Source organism: Piliocolobus tephrosceles, chromosome X, assembly GCF_002776525.5.
Source record: "Piliocolobus tephrosceles isolate RC106 chromosome X, ASM277652v3, whole genome shotgun sequence".
NCBI classification, from domain to species: domain Eukaryota; kingdom Metazoa; phylum Chordata; class Mammalia; order Primates; family Cercopithecidae; genus Piliocolobus; species Piliocolobus tephrosceles.
Window position 1 is genome coordinate 24,162,892 of NC_045455.1, and position 17,143 is coordinate 24,180,034.

Sequence of the window (17,143 nt, forward strand, 5' to 3'; positions counted from 1 at the left end):
CAAGAAATTTTAAACAAAAAAGAAAACTTGATAAACTTGATCTCAAAGTTAAGAATTTAACATAGGTCATCTTAGACTAAGTGACTAATCACTTAACTTTTATTTTATTTTACATTAAATGAACTATTTTCTTAGATAAAAATGTTTTCAATGTCTAAAAGGAACAAATTATTATATGAATATAGACAGGAATTTCTACAAATGAATACATTTAATTTGAAAAAAAAAAAATCTAGTAGAAAACCCAGCTAACACAGAAAAGAAAACTCAGATAAAACAAACAAAAAAAAAAGATAGAAATATGGTAATGCATTTTTCAAAAACTATAGTTAATGTTAAGAGTGATAAGAGAAAATAACTCATCCATGAAACAAGAATGGGGTGTGACTTTAAACAAAAACCAATGAAAAATATTTGGAAATGAAAGATATGAAAAGAAACATCACTTTTTTCACCACCAAAGGACCAAGGGAATTCAGTCTTTCACCCAGTTCCCAGTTCACAGTTTCAAAGCACCTTGACTGAAGGCTGGGATGCCTTGAGAAAGAACCTTGCATAAGCACAACCACTACATAATATAAATCTTCCTCCATCCATTCCCTACAGGGACCTGTGGCTATTTTGCTTCCAGGAATTATTAGACGGTAGCTCTAATAATGTTACTTTTTGCACAATGATTTTTTTTTTATCCTGAGACTTTGCTGAAGTGGCTTATCAGCTTAAGGAGTTTTGGGCTGAGACAATGGGGTTTTCCCAAAGACCCAGAATACCATTATCCTATGAGTCTAAATAGAGGCTTACAGAGGTCAAATGAAAATCGAGTTTTAGGCTCAGTCTGTCTCACATTGGGACATTCAGTCCACAGACCCACCCTGTAGTTATTTCACACTCCTGAACACAGACTTGAACTAGGTATACTGACCCATCGCACAATCCCCATACTGAGTCCCCAGCTCACGGAGTGAACACCAAATTGAAATTCCTGAAATTCAGGCCAATATGCCTGATGAACATCTATATGAAAATCCTCAATAAAATACTGGCAATCAAATTCAGCAGCACATCAAAAAGCTTACCTACCACAATCAAGTCACCTTCATCCCTGGGATGCAAGGCTGGTTCAACATATGCAAATCAATAAACATAATCCATCACATAAAAGAACCCATGACAAAAACCACATGATCATCTCAATAGATGCAGAAAAGACCTTTGATAAAATTCAACATGTCTTCATGTTAAAATCTCTCAATAAACCAGGTATTGATGGATCATATCTCAAAATAATAAGAGCTATTTATGACAAACCCACAGCCAATATCATACTGGATGGGCAAAAGCTGGAAGCATTCCCTTTGAAAACTGGCATAAAACAAGGATGCCCCTTCTCAACACTCTTACTCAACACAGTATTGGAAGTTCTGGCCAGGGCAATCAGACAAGATAAAGAAATAAAGGGTATTCAGATAGGAAGAGAGGTAGTCAACTTGTCTCTGTTTTCAGAGGACATGATTCTATATTTAGAAAACCCCATTGTCTCAGCTCAAAACTCCTTAAGCTGATAAGCCATTTCAGCAAAGTCTCAGAATAAAAAAAATCATTGTGCAAAAATCACAGGCATTCCTATCATCAACAATAGACAAGGAGAGAGCAAAATCATGAATGAAATCCCATTCACAATTGCTACAAAGAGAATAGAACACCTAGGAATACAGCTAACACGGGATGTGAAGGACCTCTTCAAGGAGAACTACACACCACTGCTCAAGGAAATAAGGGAGGACAAAAACAAATGGAAAAACATTCCATCCTCATGGATATGAAAAATCAATATAGCAGGCCGTGCCCGGTGGTTCACGTCTGTAATCCCTGCACTTTGGGAGGCTGAGGTGGGCGGATCACAAGGTCAGGAGTTTGAGACCAGCCTGGTGAACATGGTGACCCCATCTCTACTAAAAATACAAAAATTAGCCAGGTGTGGTGGTGCATGCTGTAATCCCAGCTACTCGGGAGGGTGAGGCAGGAGAATTGCTTGAAGCTGGGAGGTGGAGGTTGCAGTAAGCCGAGATTGCACCACTGCACTCCAGCCTGGGTGATAGAGTTAGACTCTGTCTCAAAAACAAAACAAAACAAAACAAAAATTGTGAAAATGGCCATACTTCCCAAAGTAATTTATAGATTCAATGCTATTCCCATCAAACTACCATTGACATTCTTCACAGAATTAGAAAAAACTACTTTAAAGTTCATATGGAACCAAAAAAAGCCCATATAGTGAAGACAATCTTAAGCAAAAAGAGCAAAACTGGGAGCATCACACTGCCTGACCTCAAACTATAGTACAAGCAACCAAAACAGCATGGTACTGGTACCAAAACAGATATATAGACCAATGGAACACAGCAGAGACCTCAGAAATCACACTTCAAATCTACAACCATCTGATCTTCACCAAACCTGATAAAAACAAGCAATGGGGAAAGGATTCCCTATTTAATAAAAGGTGTTGGGAAAACTGGCCAGCCATATGCAGAAAACTGAAACTAGACACCTTCCTTACACCCCATATAAAAATTAACTCAAGACAGATTAAAACTTAAATGTAAAACTCCAAACCATAGAAACACTAGAAGAAAACCTAGGCAATATCATTCAGGACATAGGCATGGCCAAAGACTTCATGACAAAAACACCAAAGCAATTGCAACAAAAGCCAAAATTGACAAATGGGATCTAATTAAACTAAAGAGCTTCTGTAGAGCAAAAGAAACTATCATCAGAGTGAACAGGCAATATACAGAATAGGAGAAAATTTCTGCAATCCACCCATATGACAAAGGTCTAATATCCAGAATCTGCAAACTTATATTCACAAGAAAAAAAAACATCAAAAAGTGGGCAAAGGATATGAACAGACACTTCTCAAGAGAAGACATTTATGCAGCCAACAAACATATGAAAAAAAGCTCAACATCGCTGATCATTAGAGAAATACAAGTCAAAACCACAATGAGATACCATCTCACGCCAGTAAGAATGGCGATCATTAAAAAGTCAGGAAACAACAAATGCTGGAGAGGCTATGGAGAAATAGGAACACTTTTACATGGTTGGTGGAAGTGTAAATTAGTTAAACCATTGTGGAAGACAGTTTAGTGATTCCTCAAGGAACTGGAACCAGAAATACCATTTGACCCAGCCATCCCATTACTGGGTATATACCCAAAGGATTGTAAATCATTCTACTATAAAGACACACACACGTATGTTTACTGCAGCACTATTTACAATAGCAAAGACATGGAACCAATACAAATGTCCATCAATTATAGACTAGATAAAGAAAATGTGGTACGTATATACCATGGAATACTATGCAGCCATAAAAAGGAATGAGACCATGTCCTTTTCAGGGACATGGGTGAAGCTGGAAGCCATCATCCTCAGCAAACTAACATGAACAGAAAACCAAACACCACATGTTCTCACTCCTAAGTGGGAATTGAACAATGAGAACACATGGACATAGGGAGGGGAACAACACACACCAGGGTCAGTCAGGGGGTGTGGGGCAAGAGGAGGGAGAGCATTAGGACAAATAGCTAATGCATGCAGGGCTTAAAACCTAGATGACAGGATGATAGGTGCAGCAAACCACCATGGCACACATACACCCATTTAACAAACCTACACTTTCTGCACTTTTATCCTGGAACTTAAAGAAAATAAAGGAAAAGAGAAATAAAATAAACCACCGAAAAGTTGAGCTGAACACAATAAGAAAAAAGAAATTCCTCTCCTGACAAAAATACTGAAATGAAAATGTATCATATACCTGTGGAATTGCTGAGATTCGGGCCACTTCAAAAACATGGAAAAACACAGTGGTGGTGATTCCTAACACCTCACTACTTACCTCACCTATTTGGCTGCTCTGTGCACACTGAGACGGACTTGGAGAAGGTTGGCTTATCATAAACAGAATCAGAGGGTGACTCCAATTACAGATGTTCCTTTATATGTGGTGACTACTTGGGCAAATCCAAATACGTCCTGATACCTGCTACGCAGCTAATGATTTGGCAAATTATTTTACCTCCTTACCAATTAGTAAAGACAATTGGAAATAATTCACTTTTAGCTGGCAAGGACTCCTTCACTATTAGACTTCAAAAACTCTCCCAGTCCATGGCAAACAGGAGACCTGATTGTCTAGATATCTTGTAGGACATAATGCTGACAATAAAACATGGATCACTTCATCTCAAATGTCTTAGTAGAAATATGTGTGCCTCTGTGGTGAAAAATATTGACATTTCAAGTGCTTGACAATTCAGCAATGTTTCTAAATGTGGCCTGGATGTTACTGGGATATTGTTCTTACATAAAAGGAAAATTTCTGCACCTAAGATAACCTAAAACTCAGGAAGAGATACAGTGCTTTTTAGATTCCTTTACATACTAGAAAAAAATCATATTATATATTTTGGTGTGTTGCTCTAGTCCATTTACAGAATAGCCCCAAAGAGCTTTAATATGAGAAAGAAAAGGCTCTGCTGCTTACACATTTGCAAGGTGCTCTGATGGTGAGTCCAGATGACCTTGTTTACTTATTCGGTGGTATCTGAAGTTTCATGGCTGGGTGGGTTAGTTGGTTGTTTGGTTAGTTGCTTTGCAATTGAGCCCTTGTAGAAACTACACACTTGGCCATGACCTAGCAAGTGACCGTGCAACCTGAGATTGCCATGATGAACTAAGCACTATTTGATCTGTCAGGCTTTAAGACTAGGCTCAGATAGAAGTAATTACAACCAAATGGAAGTGATCTATTGGAAATCAGGCTCAAGGAGGTAAAGAAAGAATAAGGCACATGAAAAGGTAGCCCAGACTCAGCACCTACTCCTGCTACATGACCCACCTATTTCAATGGAAATTTAGAACATCATGGGGAATAATAAGTTGATGAGGGATACATAAAATTCAGGATTAGTTTGTAGAGAAACTTGCGCAATAAATAGGCAACAAGCAGAAATATAATGCCACGGCAATGAAGCCCCACTAAAGAGTGGAAATAAAAAATAGTGTAAAATTGAAATGCATAAGCGGACTTGTGTACAGTTCCTATGGTTGTTCACTGTGTGTGGCAGGAGACAAGCATGTGATGGATCTACGCTGATTCATGGACAATGGCTCTCATCATAGCTGGACAGTCAGGGACATCAAAATAATGAGTTTGCAAGATTGGTGACAAGAAGGTCTATTCAGTGGCCAGGATAGATACTTTTAAAAACTTTCACTCGTCTGAGCCCCTTATTGTTCCTGAGCCAGTTTGTAACATTTCGCCTGCATTGGTTTCGTTTTGCTAGTGAATAGATGATATTAAAGGTTGGGTTTTGTTTTGTTTTCCAGCTGGGTTGTTTTGGTGGTGAAATACATCACCTTGAAGGACTTCGGATCTTCTGTAGCTGAGTTTTAGTATACAAACACCCTAGACAAAATACACTGATTTCTCAAGTGCAAGAAATGATTGCTGATCATTGTAGGTGTTTAGATAAAAAAAACAGCTACATTACATGTAAAATAAAATGCTAATTCTTTTTAGCTGTAGAAAATAGCCAGCAATAGCCCAGATCTTTATCCCATGCTTGCTTACAGCCCAGCTGATGAGAGAATGTGGCAATTAGGTGTCTTATCCCAAAAAAGAAAGAAACAGATTTTAGATTATAGAAACGTTATGTGAAATATTTTATATATGAATTATTCATAGAGTATTATTAGAAATAATTATTTCATAAATGAATATAAAATTCTGAATTTCAGTCCAATTCAAAAAGTACTGACTTAGAACCTGGTGTTTGCCAGGACATACACTGACTGGTCAACTAAACACACACACAAATAATAATTTCCTCTAGTTTTAAGAGCTTTACCTCTTAAGCATCAATTATCAAGCAAAGGAATGCAAAACAAGGTCTGAATTTAACCTGTGAAATAATGATGGGTATAGTGGTAGAAATGTGAGTTAGCAAACCCTATGGGATGTTTACTATTTTGAATCAACAGATAACCATTTTTAGCATTTCATGTAAAAAGTATGAAAACTTCTTTTTATTAAACTTTTAAAAATATATGTTAAACATTCAGTAATACCTATCACATCATGTAAATCTATTATCTTTCTGTCTTTCACTCTCCAATACGGTAGCCACTAACCATATTTACAATTTAAAATTAACTAAGATTAAAAATTCAATCCTCAGTCACACTGGCCACATTTTAAGTGCATGATGTCACATGTGCCCGGGGCCCCCGATACGGCCTTCTATGTTATATTATCGAAATGTTCCATTACCACAGGAAGTTTTCTTGGTCTTATAAGTTGAACCTATCTTCCAAATTAATGGGACAGATGGAGCCACTGAATTTTAAAGTTAGTGAATGTTGATCTTTTTTTTTCATCCATATTGCATTTTATTCTATTTAACTGAATATGTTCTATTCTGTTGTAAAATTAATGGCTTACTTTCTTTTCTCTTTCTGGTTGTAAAACAAATGTCTTACTTTCTTCTGTTGGCAAGCGTCTCTTCACTGCTCCTTGTAGTGGTCTTCATTCCATGCTTCTCTTTGCTCTGATCAAAAGAACAACGGGGGCTTTGTGTGGGTGTTCTTACGGGGCGGCCACACATCTTATTTACCTTTTAAATAGAAAACATTAAAAGGCAGTTAGAAATCATGCTCCACCTTTCTGAGAATGTGATGTTTCGTAGAGGCCAAAACAATGACCTGTTCTTGCTTTCATCTCAATATTAACCTTTAAAATAATATATAATGTTTGTTAGTTTTTCAAACAGAGGGAAGTAAATTATCTGTATAAAATGGCAATTATGATAAATGGACATCGTGGACACTTATGTGGTATGCAGTATACATGTGCAAGATATGCTAAATCGGAAGACTATATGAATAAACTGACTTATTTATGTAATATTACTTTATCGAAATAGACATTATTTATTATTTATATGTATAACTAATCACATACTTGTCCTATGTTAAAATGAAATAATTTGCTATGGAATATGTGGTCCTTTACTAAATGAATTCTAAGGCCAAAAGCAAATATCTTTGTAGTTTTCTTCTTAAGGTCCTTTCTTAGAAATGACAATGAATATTAATACGAAGATCTCCTTTTATAATAGTTCTGCATCTTCTTTCTCAAACTGGTGTGATTTCAGGGTGTTATTACAGTACTTTTAAAAATAATTTATCCCCATAGAAAACATATTGTTTCTTTAGTACTTATCTAGTAAAGATCTCTGTATAATTTACATAATTATCATTGAAAAAATTAAGTAATTACTTTACATGTAAAGCATCAAACAGATTTATATGATACCTCGTATAATTGAAAAGGCAGAGTAATATAATTGGAAATACGTAAAAGCATTGCCTGGAATCAGGAGACTCTGCTTCTTGTCCTAATTTTTCCTTGCTTCACACTGAGACCTTAAAAACATAACAGAACCTCTTTGAATGTGATTTCCTAATGTGCACAACGAAGAAGTTAGAATAAATTATTCCAAAGTTCCCTTAAAGTTAGAGATTTCTTTGATTTTCCATGTAATGAGTATTGAAGAAGCTATGTATCCATTTCATTTATTTTACCCTTATTTATTTCACTTTTAGTATTTGCAAAGCACATATATTAAATGTTGTAATAGGGAAAATAGGAGTAACTAAAGTTTCTCCTAATACAGCTTGTAATTTAAGAGGAAAGAAATAAAGGAATCCTTCTAATCATCAAAATGCAAGTCGTGTGTGTCAAAAAAGTGAGACTGACAATGGATGTCCGAGAGAGGTAGGATCCTTGCCCGGTGGGGGTGATGGGTGAAGAAGGATATCAGCAAAGACTACCCCGGGAAAGGCTACTACCCATCAGGATGAGACTTGGAGCATCCATTGAACCTGGATATGCTGAGGTTTATTTCAGTTCAATCAAATTAAAAATAAATATCTGTTGTACCATGCTATGTTAGGTGCTAGAGATACAAATATGAATAAGGCATGGCCTCATGTACACCGTTGAGATGAAAGTTACACAGGTAAAATAGCAATTGTCATATAACATGACAATAGCAACCCATTACAAGGATGTCAAAACATTGTAACACATGGTTACAGCAACTACACTGTGCATTTGGAACAAGAAGTACACGCTGTGACAAATGGGTGTAGCAAGAGGTAAGGCTGGTGTGCAAGACATAAACATGCCATCGCATGACTTGGATACTGAGCTAAAGGACTTGTGAGAGCAAATGGAACACAGGCAAAAGATTCCAAGTGGGGAAAGCGTGGCTTCAGATTTCCACATGAGAAAACTCATCACAGCAGCCGTGCAGATGGAGGGAGAAGAGAGGTCCTTCATCAGGCCCATGGAAAATGTCAGGGCCTGAAGTCGGCAGAGAAGCAGGAAAATGGAAGAAGTGGATTTCAGAGATGCACAGGAGGGACAAGAGTAGCACTTGGAGATGGACTTGATAGAGAATTTTCTCAGAACAAAGAACAGTGATGATGGGCAGAGGAAAAGTCCTCAGAGGGTAGGTGCCAGAAAACATGGGGCTGACATGGACAATTGAAAAACTTCTGCTTTGCTTGGAAAGGTGGGTTCATGGAGGATAATCATAAAAGGAAATTATATTTAAAGGGTAAGTTAGAGAAAAGATTTTGGAGGGCTTTAAATGCCAGGCTAAGGAGCTTTATTTTTAAGATAAAAGCTCCTGATGATTGCTCAAAATGTAAAATGCCACAGCTGAAGTTTAGTAAATGCATGAGGCCGCATTATAGAAGTTGGACTAGAGAGAGAAAACTACTCAAGGCAAGTAAACTGTTAATAGACTCTTCAAGTAGTCCTGAATAAGAAATTTTAATTTTGAACTGCAATAGTGACAGTGTTCATGAGTTACAGATAGAAGAGAGGCAAAGTCAACAGGGCTGGGCAAATGATTGACAGAAGCAAAAGAAGCATGAGGACAAGGTGGTAAAAGACTCAAAGTGAATTTCCACTTTGAAAAGTAGTGATAGTAAAGTATAAATTTATTAGTAAGGTGCTAAATTCTTCACAAAAATGGAGGAAAGTATGTCCGCTGTAGGTTCATCAACAACTCCTAGTAACAAGAACCCAGGGAAGATGATCTAAGTTGATAGTGTTTTTAAGTGGATAGAGTAAGATTATTTGACCACATCACAGGACAGTTTGAAATAAAGAAGCAAAGAGAAAGGGAAACAGAATCTGCAATCACGATCCAGTATGCCTTGCCATAGGATTTGAGGCGAGTTATGGAACTTCTATGTATCTTAGTTTTCTCATCTTTGAAACTCAAGAAAATAAAACTACTTTGAAGTTATGAGTTCTGAGAAATCTTATCTCATCCTGTCCCTCCCTCGTCAGACCTCAGACTGTAACTGCTATTGACCATGTTTCCTGGAAAGGCAGACGGAGAGCTGAAAAATACCAGCCTCGCAACACCTTTATCCCCATTATCATCTTTGCAATTATTTTTTCAAATACAAAAGAAAATTGCTCTAGCCATAGACTTATAAGGTATCTTTGATTGTATCCAAAGATACAAGCATATATAGCTGATTCTGATAAATGCAAGTAAATTTCAAAGCCCTTATATTTGTTGACTTGCTATGAGGGAGCTCAACTTCATACTTTATTGAAAAGAAAAGGAAAACCATCTGTTATCAGGACATTACCCTGTCACCTTAGCTCCCTTGAGATGAGCCAATTTGGGTGGCACCTTTCAATACTAGTACCTTCTTGCTATTGGAAAAACCTCCACACTTATGTTGACAATTTTTCATCTTTGACTTATACTGCAATTTCCTTCTTAATTCTCCTCCCTGGTCTCTACCGTTTTCCCCTGCAATCAGTCTGAAGCGTCTTGCAAAAAATTGTTTTCCTCCCTAGTGCTTATCTACTCCAGCTTTCAGTTTCTTCCCAGGCTTCCCACTGATTTTCAAGTTCCCATTTAACCTTGAAATGACTCTCTTAGTTGCTCCTAGCCCATATCACTTCCACCATTCTGATCAAGTTATTTGTTTCAACAACTGCTTGTCACTTAGCTGACTTTCTCCATTCTCACTGTAATCTTGGCACTACGTGCAAAAGCACAAACTTATCTTTAGAGCCTCCCCCATCTGTGCACTCAGTCTTATTCAAATCTTCAGATTTTCAAAGCTTTTTACAAAAACACTTTGTAAAGAATAACTTAAATTGTTTATTTTCATTTGATTCAAAAAGCAGAGCTTCTGTTTCTTTTTGTTTTTGTTTTCTTTCTTTCTTTTTTTTCCAGACAGGATCTCACTCTGTCGCCCAGGCTGGAGTGTAGTGGCGTGATCATGACTCACTGCAGCCTTGGACTTCCTGGCTCGAGCAATCTTCCCACCTTGGCCTCCAGAGTAGCTAGACTATAGGCACATGCCACCATGCCTGGCTTATTTTCTAATCCCTTTTTTTTTTTTTTTTTTGTAGAGATGGGATCTTACTATGTTGCTTGAGCTGGTCTCAAACTCCTGGCCTCAAGTGATCCTCCCACCTTAGCCTCCCAAAATGCTGGAATTATAGGTGTGAGACACCGTGCCCACCCCAGAATCTCTATTTCTTTTGCAATAGTACTTCCTTAATGTTTATTAATAATAATACAAGTTGAAAAGCAAAAATGTTTAAAATATTACAAATTGAAAAGCAAAAAATGCTGAGGTAGTTCGAGTGATTATTAAGCAACCTGGGTTAGTGGAGGAGGCACAGGCTCACTTCACAGTCACTTGTATGTAAGGGTAACTAATTGCTTTGCTTCAGGTCACATCTAGGATGCTTGGTGTTAACAGAGAGGCAGTTAAGAGATTACATAAGGCATGAGTCTGCATGTATGCTTGATAATAATAATGATACATAAAATAAGAAACAAGGTACTTTGCGGACACATGTGCTGTACTCCTTTACATTAAATAACTCACATTATTATACTAAAAGCTAATTTTAAACTATCCAGAAGAAATAGACTACAGGTAATTTTTTCAGTTATAACAACAAATTTGAGTTTATTTCTCATGTTCAGTTCCCTTATGATTCTGAGAAATAGTTTCTAAAAGAGCTGGCTGATTTTAGGGGTAAAATCTGTTCCCACAAATCTGTTCTTTGTGTTGGAGAAGCTAATTCTTCAACACAGAGAGAAAGTCCATGATGTTAGTTTTATTCCAAAGAGGACAAATTTAGGAAGGTAGTAAGTTGGGCCAAGTCACTATGGGGGCAGAGGTAATGTACCATATACATTAGATTTGGATTTGATTTTTCAGACTATTATACTATATTAATAATTAGTGGGCAAGGGAACAGAATTATCAGAGCCCTGTTTTAGAAAGATCTGTTATAGTCATTGCAGTCAACAAAGAGACCATTCCAATAGGTGAGGTAAGAGACTATTGGAATAAACTCAAACCAGTGAAATAAGAGAGGAAAAGGGGAAGCTCCTTTATGAGTGCAATGAATGATATTTGACTAGGGGTTGACTCCCTATACAAGATAAGAAAGAAGAAGTTAAAGCTCTTGGTGGTTTTAAACCTAGTAATCAGGATGATTACAGAGCCAGACACTGATAGATGGAAGTTAGAAGGTAGAACAAGTTTAGTTTACGGTGTACCTGTTTTTTGGAGGGAGAGATTAATTATCATTTTGAGCTTTAATTGTGAGGTAATTTCTAAAAGACAGCTCTAAATAATAGATTGGAGATCAAAACCAAGTTAATGAATAGAATCACATGCATAGAACCACTAGTTAAACCCATGCAAATAGATGAAATCATAATATATATATAAAATGTAAATGTTAGAAGGAAAATCAGATGCAGGAGAAAGAGAACTCATGTAATATACTGTCCCCATCCCACAAAAAAGGAGGAGGAGAAAAGCTTTTACTATGTTGCTACATTTGTATCAATAGAAATGAAAAAAGTAAATAAAAACAAGTGATTACAGGTCGGGCGCAGTGGCTCACGCCTGTAATCCCAGCACTTTGGGAGGCCAAGGTGGGCAGATCACAAGGTCAGGAGATCGAGACCATCTTGGCTAACATGGTGAAACCCCGTCTCTACTAAAAATATTTAAAAAATTAGCCATGCGTAGTGGCGGGCACCTGTAGTCCCAGCTACTTGGGAGGCTGAGGCAGGAGAATGGTATGAACACAGGAGAGACTCCATCTCCAAAAAAAAAAAAAAAAAAAAAAAACAAAAGAAAAAAGTGATTACAAAATATTATGCTCTAAAACTATGGAACAACTGCCATCCAAAGAGTAGATATGCTACATTCAAGGTACAAATAATTCCATAAGCCAGGTATGGAAAACATATAAAAGTTGTGACCATAACACCACTTTAAAAACACTAGTACATTCTAGCATTGCAACAAGGAATATTTATAGGAGGTTATAAATTATTAAGACTCCATTAAGCACTGCCCCAGTTCTTGGGGAAAACCAAATAAAGCAATGTTAAGGTCGAGTAAGAGAGGAAACACATACTACCTCTGCTTGGCAAGGATTGGAAGTATGTTTACGCTAAGGTTAGCAAAGAGTAAAGAAGGGCTTCTGTAAAAGTGTTTACTTGGAGGCATGGATCCTTTCCATTTTCCACAAGTTGCTTCTCCATACGGATTTCTGCTAGATATTGTCGTAAATTTTCCCATTCTAACTCATATTATATTTTGAATTAAGGAAAAGAATGAGGAAGAGGGAGAGGAAGGGAAAGACGGGGAGAAGCAGAAGCACATTTTAATAATCTCCTATTGACACCACTGTGAACAGAATCTTGATTCCACGTTGCTATTTTTGCATGCCTGTATATTACACCACCAGAGGGCGCATCTGCATTTCATTCCTGTTCATAATTATTAATTAAACTGTGTGTGTGGATTTAAAGCATTTAGTTTAGGACTCTTAAAGGAAAATCCAACTTGTAGGCCAAAGTGACAAGTGTTTAGATACAAGAAATCTTCGGGAAAATCTAGTCTTTTATGTGAAACCACCAGGCTGAGGCTGCAGTGCCAATGTAGTCAAATAAGAAATGGAAAACCAATCCACAATTGTGGGCTAATTTGTTCAGACTGAACTGTCTCAAAGCCAGGAATAGAGATACTGAGAATTGACCAAGGATTTCAATTACTTCCCCTTTTTCTCTTTCTCTCTTTTTCTTTCCTTTCTTATTTCCAGTTTTAAAGACTCCTTTGTTGAGAAAGGTCAAAGACTGAAAGCCAAATCAATTTTTGTTCTTGTTTAGCTACAGATGACAATGTCAGTCAATACACTGAGCCCTCATTATTGGTATGGCATTATTCTAGTAGATGGGAATAGAGCAAGGAACCTTCTCTCTAGGAGCTTATAGTCTAGTGAGAAACCTAAAATTATGACATTAAATAGACAACTTTACGTATTAATTAATGTTATTTAGTTAAAAATGCATCATTAGTAGTGGAATGGGGTGGAGTGGGAGTAGGGCGCTTCAACCAGGTGGTCAATTGGTTTAAATACTATTTTCTACTTGTTTGGAAAGTAGGATTTAGGTTATGTTCTGAATAACATTAAGCAGCAGCCATGGGAAGATCACAGGGAAAAGCTTTATATGCAGAGAGAAAACAACACTAAAATAGAAGAGAAAGAAAGGCCACAGCAACTGAAAAATGCCACATAGTAATAGGGAGCGTAGGGAGTCAAAGCAAGAGGCAAACTGGCCAGATCACCGGGTGGTTTCCCACATGCCCTACCAAGGGCTAAGTTTGTGTTCTAAGTGGGCTCTGAAGTAACTGGAGAATTCTGAGCATAGCAGTAACATGATCTCTTTAATGTTTCAAAGAAAATATCACACTGGCTGTCATTTGGAGAGAGGTCTGAACAGGGCATAAGAAAATGGACAAGGGGCCGGGCACAGTGGCTCACGCCTGTAATCACAACACTTTGGGAGGCTGAGGCAGGCAGATTGCATGAGGTCAGGAGTTCGACACCAGTCTGGCCAACACGGTGAAACCCTGTCTCTACTAAAAACACAAAAATTAGTCGGGCATGGTGGCGGGCGCCTGTAAGTCCAGCTACTCAGTGGGCTGAGACAGGAGAATCGCTTGAACCTGGGAGGCAGAAGTTGCAGTGAGTTGAGATCGCACCATTGCAATCCAGTCTGGGCAACAAGAGTGAAACTCCATCAAAGAAAGGGAAGGGAAGAGAAGGGGAGGGAAGGGGAGGAGAGGGGAGGGGAAGGGAGGGGAGGGGAGGGAAGATGGACAAGATAAAAACAGTAAATCCAGCTATGAAGTTTTGAGTGTGTTTCAGGGAAGAGATGATGCTGCCTTTGCTAAGGGTGATCTGTGAGAACTGAGATCCAGTTGGAACATCTATCTATCCGGATCTATTTATTGAAGGAGAAGACAGCAGAACTTGAGGGTGAATTCAACATAGCAAGTGAAAGAAAGATGGATTCATGAATCTCTGGTATCTTTTGTCTGAAGCAACTGGGCACATGAAAGTATCATTAAATGAGATAGAGAAGACTAAGGGAAGAGATTTGGTAAGAAATTAAGTCTCTCTTGGACATATTTGGCTTCCTATGACAATCACTCTTCCAAGAGCAGCTGTCCAATACGCTGTTAGTTACCTGAACTGAAAGCTCAAGGGAGAGATTATGCAAGGTACAGAAATGCGGTTTTCAACAGCAGGCAGTTGGATGAGCATAGAGCGAGGACAGTGCTGAAGACTGATTCCGACATTTAGATGTGGAGACCAAAGGAAGTTGAAAACGATTCTGAGATGAAGCTCAAGGAGAAATAAGCCAATCTCAGAAGAGTGGGTTATCTCAAACTGCAAATGCAGAAAACTTTTGTTGTTGTTTTTAAATGAATAAATGTTTCAAAAGCTACTGAAAGTTCAAGTAAAATGAAGACGCAAATTAATCATTGACTCTAATCAGAAGAAGACCATCAGTGGTTTGTGGAGAGTGCAGTTTGAGCACAGAGGCCGGGAAGAAAGCACAGTGATCAGTGGGGGTGCAAGAGATAAAGATAAATAAAAAATACACAACTCATTCTTGGACTTTTGGAGAAAGAAGGCAGATTTACGGGACATAGCCTAGAGAAGGGATGGAATCTAGTGAGATTCTATTTTGTTTGTTTTTTCGGGCGGACAGTAGCCATTACCACATGATTATATTTTTAATGTAGAGACCTCATTTCATATAATTTGATCCAAAATACTTCTATTGCAAAACAAGTGAGACAACATTTTCCATAGTGTGGAAGTGTCAGGGAGACATGTAGTTTAAACACATGACCTGAATTTGAAAGGCCTTTCTTTACAGCATTATCCAAGGCTTATTAGAAGTGTATTCACACACTTTAAAGGTACTAGATCATCTAAATGGAGATTTGGTAAAGAGAGAAATAAGAGAAAAAAAAATGAAGGATAAGAGTAAGTACATTGAACATTTTCATAAGATAAAGTGATTTTGGGATTAGAAATAAAGGAGAATACATTTTATTCTAAACCTGGCAAAAAACACCCATGAGTTCATCAGCCCTCTTTATATTAGCTTTTTACTATGAATTTTTACATAGTTATTTTATATTCTTCTTTTTCAATTAAAATTTCATTGCAAACAGTTTCCTAAACCACTGATCTATTTTGTGAATATCAAGTCAATAACTGAATAAAAATAAAAATAATGGAGTAAGTCAACTGGAATGGTAGGAAATAATGACCATAATGTGAGATATCTGACTTGCAGATTTCAGAGATAGTGCAGGTATTGGTGTTGGATTTGGAAAGGCAGGAGAGATCAAACACACAGGTTGGACTAATGTGTTTATCTTGGATAATCCAACAGCCTTCAGCTCCTGATGGTCACTGGTATAAACAGGAAAGTAAGTCTTCATAGACTTGATCCCAGCAGTCAGAGCACACATATTCAAGGATGTGGGGTTGGCTGGAGGGTCATGGCAGCTTGCACATCTGCCGAGGCAGGCCAAGCCTTTGGCAGCAGTTAGCAGGATGCTGACTCACCAGAGCAAACGGGCAACTGCAGATTTTAGAACACATGCTATCAACCTTAATCAACTCACTTGCAAGCTCTCGGTCCATCCTTTGACATTTGCAAAATAGACATACTTAATTCACACGCAGCTGTGAGGATTTGGTAAATAAATCAGTAAATAAATAAATAAATGTAGGATTTTTTTTCTCTTTAATTGTGTGAAGTATTATCAATAATGGCAATAAAAACTAGAACTAGAACTAAAATACATTGTACTCTCCAATTGCTTATCTTCAAAGAGTTTATAATCTAGTTGCGGAGGTAGAATTTCTAAGGGAAATGAATTGATAATTATATAAAGTTAACTTCAGTACAATAGAAACAACATCTCAATAGGGTATAAAGTATGTGCCAAAGAAATGCTATAAGCCATGATTGGTATAGGAGCCAGAGAAAATCACCGGGAACCAGGGTCATCAGGGAAATCTTTAGATAAAACCTGAATTATTAGTGGAAAGAAAAGAGAGGAATTCTACCCTGAGGGCAAGAGTATGCAGATGGCAGTAGAATTCCAAATTGTGCTATTAATTTGGTCATACTAGGAAAGCTTCATTCAATCACATTTTTACATATGATCTCCAAGAATATTTTTCCTTATGTGACCATTGAGCTTTGTGACATTTTAAACCCCCATGAGTTAGATAGTACCACAAACTACTGGACTCTTCTTCATCAAGAGAAGAAGGCCAGCTACTACAATATCAATATTGAGGTTGTGAGAAACCACAGAGAAGGGGGAAAAAAGGCCACTGGGAAGCAAGTTTAAGATTAGGGGAAAGTGGTCTGGCATGGTGGCTCACACTTATAATCCCAGGAATTTGGGAGGCCGAGGCGGGTGGACCACTAGGTCAGGAGATCCAGACCATCGTGACTAACACGGTGAAACCCCATCTCCACTGAAAAAATACAAAACATTAGCCGGGCGTGGTGGTGGACGCCTGTAGTCCCAGCTACTTGGGAGGCTGAGAGAGGAGAATGGCGTGAACCCAGGACACGGAGCTTGCAGTGAACCG

At 37.8% G+C, this 17,143-nt stretch overlaps 1 protein-coding gene across 1 annotated transcript in view; it reads right to left on the reverse strand.

Moving 5' to 3' along the window:
- Positions 1-17,143, reverse strand: part of GPC5 (glypican 5) — a 1,441,555-nt gene that overhangs the window by 1,103,518 nt on the left and 320,894 nt on the right. The window contains exon 4 of the mRNA XM_023218068.2: positions 6,562-6,695. Coding sequence (XP_023073836.1) covers positions 6,562-6,695 — 134 coding nt within the window. The remainder of the gene's footprint in view (positions 1-6,561; positions 6,696-17,143) is intronic.